The sequence below is a fragment of the Cynara cardunculus genome (assembly GCF_001531365.2).
Source record: "Cynara cardunculus var. scolymus isolate 2C chromosome LG 5, CcrdV1, whole genome shotgun sequence".
In the NCBI taxonomy this organism is placed as follows: Eukaryota; Viridiplantae; Streptophyta; class Magnoliopsida; order Asterales; family Asteraceae; genus Cynara; species Cynara cardunculus.
Genome location: NC_037532.1, coordinates 23,597,994 through 23,607,343, shown reverse-complemented (window position 1 = coordinate 23,607,343; position 9,350 = coordinate 23,597,994). Strand labels below are relative to the sequence as shown.

General features: G+C 35.0%; 1 protein-coding gene across 2 annotated transcripts in view; it reads left to right on the top strand.

Moving 5' to 3' along the window:
• LOC112512327 (nicastrin) overlaps nucleotides 1–1,724 on the top strand; it is a 13,849-nt gene extending 12,125 nt beyond the window's left edge. For both annotated transcript variants that reach the window (XM_025118212.1, XM_025118213.1), the window contains exon 16: nucleotides 1,460–1,724. In XM_025118212.1, coding sequence (XP_024973980.1) covers nucleotides 1,460–1,724 — 265 coding nt within the window. The remainder of the gene's footprint in view (nucleotides 1–1,459) is intronic.
• Nucleotides 1,725–9,350: the final 7,626 nt, after the last annotated feature.

Here is a 9,350-nt window from a genome sequence, read left to right as displayed (position 1 = left end):
GGGGGGAGGAAGTCTTCAAGTAGGTTGGTGGTTTCTTGTTTGCATACATCTTACACTCTGCTAAAGTCGTTCACGGGCGGGACGACATGGGAGAGTTGTTCAGTGATTAATTTGTCTCGTTAGCATCATAGCTGTTTGATTATAGCTAAATATTTTAAATACCATCCAATAACATAAAAAAAATATAGGGAATAATGTGGACCAAAAACAATATCTTCAATACTTGTAATCATTATTATGCCCAAATAGGTGTGATATAGCTTGAAAACTTGTGAAATAAAGGAAATGTTGCAATGAATATGGAATGTACAACAACAAACATTGTTGCAACTTTTGTTTTGGAACAAAGGGAGTAATAGCTAGATTTATCGAGTTTCCTTTAGGTTGTTTTATTTTAATTGTCAATAAACTGATACGCTGATGTTTTTAATGAGACTTGAGCTCACAATACAAGCTATGGGTTGTAGAGATTCATAGATATAATTGGGTTAACAACAACTTGGTAACTCGGTCTGTTTATACCAAAGGGCCATTGGCCTAGTGGTACCTAGGTTACCGGTAGAGCCAAACCTCCCAGGAGGTCAAGGGTTCAAATCTCACCAAATGCAAGGAGTGTGCGTGAGTAATTGTTGTATATAAAATTTATATATTTCAAAAAGAAACTTGGTACATTTAAAATTTTAATTGTGCAGCGTAAAGAAGTCTTCCTTCCCACAATATGTGGTAATTCAAAATTAAGAGATATGATCTGCTTGAATTAGTAGTGTGGAAGTGTATATGCCTCTTCACATTTCTTATGTTCACGAAATTGTTCTTATATTTAATGGCAAATTGCAATGGAGTTTGTTTTAGTTCTTATTTAGTGTGACCAAAAAAATTACTCTCAATCAATGTAACAAAGTTTCAAAATTTTCTATTTTATACCAATTAGCATCGGTAACCTGCTGATCTTGTTAACATTTAATGACATGGATGCCACGTTTATGTCACCCTTATTGTAATCCTTTCCTAAACAGGGTATCCACGTCATCAAATGTTATATCGACATGTTATGTCACATGTCAAAATGGGTACATATTAGGAAATTTGAAACTTTGTTACATCGATTGAGAAAAAAAAATTCTTCGTTACAGTAAACAGGAACTAAACCAAACTTTGTTATATTTTGATGCCTTTTGCCTTATAGTTATCCAATACTTTATTAGGCGAAGGATCGTATGAGAATGGAAGTTATGGTGAGAAGCGTAAAAAGAGATCGGAACCCTTAAATCACTTTTAATGTCAGACCCATCCATGAATTCCGTTGGTGCATCTCGGTGCACCTCATTAGTGTTAACATTCAATTAGGATTGATCTAAAGGGGGAGATATCTTCTTACGCTTCTCACACCGGAACTCAACTCTACTTCACTAACCTTTCTCAATAAGTTGGAGACCAAACTAAAAAGTTACCATTTTAGGTACGTTCCTGCTTATTCCACTCGCTTGAAATACGAGTCTGGTACCTGGAGTGTGTTGCCTCCCAATTCTTCGGATCTCATGGGAGCAGCGGATCCCGTGTGGGCAGAGAGCAATTGGAATGTAATTGGTCTTCGTGTTTACTCAGTCCAGGGTGCTGCTTACGATCGCCTGATTTTAATGGCTGGTGTTGTCGTTACAGCTTTGTCATACCTTTTAATCGTGATCGTTAAAGCTATTATCGCAAAGGCTTTAAAACAAGATTGATTCGAGGTACCCAAATTCCAATATTTTTTTTGTATCCAATAGCATCTAAGATCCCAATTTGACTTTGCTAGTGGGTAGATTATCCAAGAACTGAACCTGGTGAAAATTTTGTAAGCTGGATTGTGTTGCTATTGCTAACAACATTCATATCTGGTAGACAATTCTTTGTTGATTTAATCTTATACACAGCAGCCTCCCCTTACCTTTGAAGGTAGAGATGGTTTATGTAAATCTCACCCCCGGACCCCACCTTTGGGTGGATAACTACCACAAAATCGGTTTTATAAACGTCAAAATAGACTGCTTCATAAGACCTAAAGTTTATATAATTAAATAATTATGTGTCTTGTATAAAGGTGTTACAATAGGATAATAGGAGGTTTTGAGCATCCTAACAAGCTTTTTTTTAATTGAAATGTGTTTAGCTTTTTTATGATACTTTTGAGAAGTGTTCTAATACACCTTTTTTATATCACACTTGTTTTTTGCACGACATTTTTTCAAATAATGCTGTAAAAAAGATCAATAAGATGTTCTATTTCAAAATTATTCTTTACAATATTTGGGCAGCTTGACAAGTTTATCAGGACACTTTTGAAATATTGTGTTAAAACTTTTTTATTAAGTGTGACATCCTGTTTTTGGAGGTATCTTTCTTTGCCCTTAGTACAAGTGAATGAAAGAAACATCATATCTTAAACTTTTATTTCATTAGTTACAGCAGCAGAAATGTGGAAATTTACAACTTATAATATTCTAACATCTTAGAAAAATACTTCAACTTGTTCCTACTCCTTAGTTCCTGAGATACATACATGAATACGTAAGCTTTAAGCTTAGTGAGTAGTTATGGTTTCATGATAAAACATTCTTTCCAAATAGTTAAAATAATTCTTATAAACTTTCATATATAAAAACAATTCTTTGAGATCTCATGGTTACATGTTAAGTAAAACAACTTCTCACAGGTTCTTTAACCTCGGGTCCACATAAGGCCTGTCCAATAAGGTCCGTTTGCAAGATGTATCTTCTTTCTATATCCCGTACTTTGGATATTTAACATGTATAAAAACTTCCATATACCACATGTGCATCATGACATAAAAGGTGTACTTTGTCACGTTATCATAACATAACTTTTACAAGAAGATATGACAATACTCTTTCATGCCTAAAACATTATATATATAGCATATAACATGTATGTATCCCAGTAAATCTAATAACGTACTCACCTTATTTATACTATGGTTTGGGTTTTCTAACTCACATCTTAGTCTTTATTATGCTTTAAGGTAATGTTCCAAATCTTGGAATGAAAAAGAATGAGCACTTTAAGCTTTTATTTATAGGGTGTAAGGTACGATTAAGGTACTTGTTCACTTAGTTTTTCAACTCGTAAATTTCTAAGGATATGCCACATATGTACTTGTTCATTCGTCTTCTTTCCTAGCCTTGCCTTGTAATGCTTTTAGGGTTGCCACACATTCTTTTTCTCTTACAACTCATTCTCCAGGCTTGCTTTGTCATAAGATTTTTATGGCTCATGTTGTTTGTTTATAAGTAGCTTAGTAAGCTATGTGTGTGCTTGCTTACTTATTTATCTCTATAATTAATAGTTCTTTTCACTAAAAAGATATTATTTACCTTGTTTTAGTTCTTATATCAAGGGCCTTTAGAAACAACTTAACTTTATAAGAAATTATGATAAAGATATGTATATATCTATATACCTGGCTGAAAATTAGGGCTATTACAATTCTCTCTCCCTTTTAGAGATTTTGTCCTCGAAATTTTTACTCGAAAAAGTATGGGTACTTATTTCGGATTTCAGATTCTACTTCCCATCATGATTCTATTCCATGGTGGCAGTCCCAATGAACTAAGACTAATGACACCTCTTTATTTCAAGGCTTCTTAACTTTACGTTCTGCGATGACTATAGGCTTTTCTTTAAAATTGAGTTTGTCATTAACAACAATTTCTTCAACCGGAATCACGACCTCCCTTTCGGCAAGGCATTTCTTTAAATTGAACACTTGAAAAGTTTTTGTATTCCGTTTAATTTTTCTGGCAATTCAAGTTGATATGCTACTTCTCCTATCTTTTCAATTATTTTATAGGGCCCAATATATCGTGGTCGTAATTTACCCTTTTTGCCAAAACGTAGAACCCCTTTCCAAGGTGATACTTTTAGTATTACCATGTCACAAGCCTGGAATTCAATAGGCTTTCTTCTTTTGTCAGCGTAGCTTTTCTGCCTATCTTGTGCGATTTTGAGTCTTTCCCTTATTTGAGTAACCTTATCCGCAATTTGTTGGATAATTTCGGGTCCAGCTAGTTGCTATTCGCCAACTTCCATCCAACAAATGGGCGTTTTGCATTTCCTTCCATATGGAACTTCATATGGGGATGCCTTGATGTTACTATGGTAATTGTTGTTATAAGCAAACTCGATAAGAGGTAGATGGTTATCCCTATGACCTTTCAGGTCAATAGCACATGTGCGTAACATATCTTATGATGTTTGAATTGTTCTTTCACTTTGACATCAGTTCGAGGATGATATGCCATGCTCATTTTGATCTGTGATCCCAACTGTTTCTGGAAACTCTTCCAAAAATTTGAAGTAAAACAAGGATCTTGATCTGACACAATTGATATTGGTACACCGTGTCTTGAAACAATATCGTCAATATACATTTTGGCTAATGTTTCTAAGGTTTTTGTTTCTCTTATTGGCAAAAAGTGTGTTGCCTTGGTTAATCGATCAACGATAACCCATATAGCATCAAAACTTTTTGGTGTTTTTGGCAACCTTGTAACAAAGTCCATATTGATATCTTTCCATTTCCAAACAGGAATGTCCAGCGGCTGTAACTGTCCATAGAGTCTTCAGTGTTCAATCTTAACTTTTAAGCACGTAAGACATTTTTTGACGTAATTAGCCATAGACTTCTTCATTCCTGGCCACTAATACAAAGTTTTTAAGTCTTTGTACATCTTATAGGTTCCAACGTGGACTGAATACTTGGATTTGTGTGCTTAATCCATAATTACTTCTCTACAGTTGCCTATTCTTGGAACCTAGATTTGTCCTTGAAACCTTTTGATTCCTTTATCATTAGTTTCCAACAATTTAGCTTGCCTGGAAATCCTTTCTCCCTTCTGATTGTCTTGCTTTATTGCTTCCTGTTGTGCTTCTTGAACCTTTTCTAACAAGGTGTTTGTAGGTGGCAAATTTAATGCCTTAATTCGAATGAGTTTAGTTGGCTCTTTCCGGCTTAAGGCATCTACTACAACATTAGCCTTTCCTGGATGGTATTTGATTTTACAATCATAGGCGTTTAATAATTCTATCCAACGCCTTTGCCTCATGTTCAATTCTTTTTGATTGAATAAATACTTGAGGCTTTTATGATCCGTGTAGAGTACATATTTTGTACCATACAAATAATGCCTCAAAATTTTCAAAGCAAAAACTACTGCAACTAATTCCAGATCATGTGGTGTGGTGTGTATCGTTTCTCGTGTTCCTTTAATTGGCGTGATGCGGAGGCAATTACTTTTACCTTTTTGCATAAGCATACATCCTAAGCCTTGTTTAGATGTGTCGCTGTACACTACAAAGTCTTTTATTCCCTGGGGAAGACTTGACACTGGTGCACTACATAGCTTATTATTTAAAGATTGAAAAGCCGCTTCTTACATAGCTCCCCAATCGAACCTGCAAGCTTTTCTTGTTAATGCTGCAAGTGGAGTTACTATTTTAGAGAAGTCTTGAATGAATCGTCGATATTATCCAACTAATCCAAGTAAACTTCGTACATCAGTTGCTGATCGTGGGGTTTCCCATTTCATTATGCACTCGATCCTGCTTGGATCTACCATTATACCTTTTTCATTAATAATATGTCCTAGGAACTAGACTTCTCGAATCCAAAATTCACACTTCGAAAATTTTGCATAAAGTTTTTCATGCTTTAATAGTTCCAAAGTCATTCTCAAGTGTTGCTCATGTTTTTCTTGTCTTTTGGAGTAAATGAGAATATCATCAATCAATACTATGATGAATTTATCTAGATACGACTTACATAACCGATTCATAAGATCCATAAATACAGCTGGTGCATTTGTCAGGCCAAAAGGCATGACTAGAAACTCATAATGCCCATATCGTGTTCGAAATGTTGTTTTCATGATGTCTTCTTTCCATACCTTTAACTGATGATATCCTGATCGTAGGTCTATTTTTGAGAAGAAACTTGTTCCTTGCAACTGATCAAACAAATCATCTATACATGGTAAGGGATATCGGTTTCTTATCGTGACCTTATTGAGTTCCTGGTAATCGATATACACCCTCATAGTTCCATTCTTCTTTTTGACAAAGAGTATTGGCACTCCCCAAGGTGACGAACTTGGACGAATAAATTCTTTGTCAAGCAATTCTTATAGTTGTTTTAAAAGTTCTTGCATCTCGGATGGTGCAAATGTATGGTGCTCGTGCTATGGGTACTGCTCCAGGTACTAGGTCAATATGGAACTCCACTTGTCTATCAGGTGGTTGTCTGGGTAATTCATCTGTAAATACCTTTGGATATTCATAGACTACTGGCACTTCTTCTATTTGTTTTCCTTCTTTCTTTGTGTTTATCAAATATGCTAAATAAGTTTCACATCCTTTACGTATACACTTCCTTGCTTCTAAAACTGAGATAAAGTTGAAGGGATTCTTTTTGTGACTACTATAAATGATTATTTCCTTACCATCCTTATTTTCATTTTTCACTATCTTCTTGTGACAAACTATATGGGCTTGATTTTCTGATAATCAATCTATGCCTATAACAACATCAAATTCACTAATAAGCATTGGTAGAAGCTTAATAGTGAAATAATGTCCGTCTATTTCTAAGGAGCAATTTTCATAGGCTTCATCTATACTCGTGATTCTTCCATCTGCAATTTCTATTTCTATCTTTTGGTTTAACTTCTAAGATGTGCAATTTAAATTTTTGCAAAATTTTGTAGACACCATTGACTTATTAGCTCCAGAATCAAATAATATTTTGGCAGGCTTTTTATCAATTAGGAAGGTACCTGTCACCATGTCCGGTATTTCTTTCGTTTCCTCAGCAGTGAGTTGGAATATCCATCCTCTGACTTTTCCAACTTTTGGTTTGTTTCTGCTAGTGGTTGTTATAACTTTTTGCACATTCTTGGGCTTTGGGCAGTTGTACACAATATGTCCAGTTGAACCACAATTGTAATAGATTTTTCTTTCAGGACAATTGCTAGCCATATGACTAGGTTGACCACATTTACAACATACCTTGTTGCCCATCATACACTCTCCACTATGGTTCTTATTGCACTTAGGACACATTGATTTATCAGCTATCCTAGTCTTCAACTTTTCTTTTTTCGTTTGGTTGGTGGCCATTGGGCATATAACTATCTTTTTTCAGCTAAAATTGCCAAATCTACATCTTCTTGGAAAGTCTTTGTTGAGACATATTGACCAATTGTCGTAAGTCCTTTCTTAAGCCATGTATGAAACGATCTACTTTTCGACCTTCTGTTATTATCATGTCAATTGCAAATCGAGACTTTTCTATAAATACTTCTACATATTATTTCCTTGTTCAAGTTTTATAAATTCTTCCTCCATCATTTTCACTCGGGTATTTGGGCAATACCTTTGATTGCCTAGATGTTTGAATTCATCCCATGACATCGTTGTTGCTTTCGGGATACCTCGGGTAGCTTGAATGGTTTTCCACCAATGGAGTGCATTCAGTTTTAACTTGGTGGAAGCAAACCTTACTCGTTGATTGGGGGTACATTGACATGTTTCAAAACAATTTTCCATGTCATCATGCCAATTTATCGCAGCTGTGGGTCCTCCTTTCCCTTCAAATATAGAAGGACTAGTAGTTTTGAATGGTTTGTAGTCGCATCCTCGAGTTTGACCATTATGAGGTTCATGTCTTATTTGATTTTCTCTAGTTGTTGCTCGATGTACCGAGCTTTGATTCATAGTTGCTTGAACTTGAGCTATTATAGCTGGTAAACTCTCCTGGATGCTTCGAGAGATTTATTTTGCTATATCAACTCTTTCAGTAGGATTGGCTGAATTTGTTGGCCTATACCCTTGTGGTTTGCTCCATGTCTACTTCCTTGTCTCGGTGGTCTAGTATTCTCTGAATTGTTTCTATTTGTCCTTCGCGTATTCATTCTATAAAATAATAACGTAAGAATATAAAGATAAGTTTCGATCTTATATATGTCATATATCATACAAAATTGGAACATTTGGTACAAAACTTAAGGAAATGATAAACTTTTCCTTTTTTTTTCGCTCCTATATATTTATATACATAACTAATATGATCTTTTAAGATAGTCTCATTATCGGATATGCAGTTATCCATATCATAGACTGCCATAATAATAAAAACATATATCTTATATATATATATATATATATATATATTATTGGGATGATGATTTTACAAAATTAAAGAAAATAAGAAATGAAAGATTTCCCTTTTTCACATCCCTATTTATTGGTACTAATTAATTAGTTGTTTCACTCTTATATTATCTATTATTATTTTACTATAGTGGATTTTCAATCCTTTCTATGTCTCCTTTGGGCAGGGAGCCTATAATCTCTGGCAAGGAGTTTCTATTAACATGGTTGGCATAAGCCAATTCTTCTTGTAATCGAACAACTTGGGTGTGTGTTTGATTTAGGAGTTAGAGAGCTCTTTCTGTTTCTTTCCTTGATTCTCTTAATTTATCTTCCACAATTACAATGTACGATTTGATCTTATATGCTTCCTCTTGTGCCATTGCGCACTGATGGTTGCTCTCAGTTATTTGATCCAATAATGCATTGAAGTCTGCATTGAAGTCTGCTTGGGTCAATCTAGTAGGATCTGAGAAATTTTCTCCCACTACGCCCGATGCAGCTTCTAGCATAGCTTCTAAGGGAGGGTGCACTATGTAAGGTAGAGATGTAACTTCTTGCTGCCAATACAAGTCCTCCCATGGGTATGAAAATATAACGTGGTTATTTGCATCGGAGGCCTCAAAGTTATTTATAGTTGCATTAGGATTACTTGGTGGTTCCACCGGGTTGTAATTTGGAACTATTTGTTCAGGTACTTGATTTGGAGGGTTTAAGATGAAATACAAGGTCTTCATACGGTGACTTAAGTAGCCATCCATTTCCATACTCAAACAAATCTCCTTCATTCCTCACATACATCTGTTATGGATTAGAAATCCTTATAGAATGTATGCTAAAAATGTTGTTCAAGTCTAGGTTTGTCTAATCTAAGGCCAAACTTAGTTCACTTGAACCAAAGGCTCTGATACCAACTTGTGACATCCTGTTTTCGGGGGTATCGTCCTTTGCCCTTGGTACAAGTAAATGAAAGAAACTTCATATCTTAAACTTTTATTTCATTATAATTGAGTTATTACAGCAGCAAAAATGTGGAAATTTATAACTTATAATGTTCTAACATCTTAGCAAAACAATACTTCAGCTTGTTCATACTCCTTGATTCTTGAAATGCATACATGATACGTAAGCTTTAAGCTTAGTGAGTA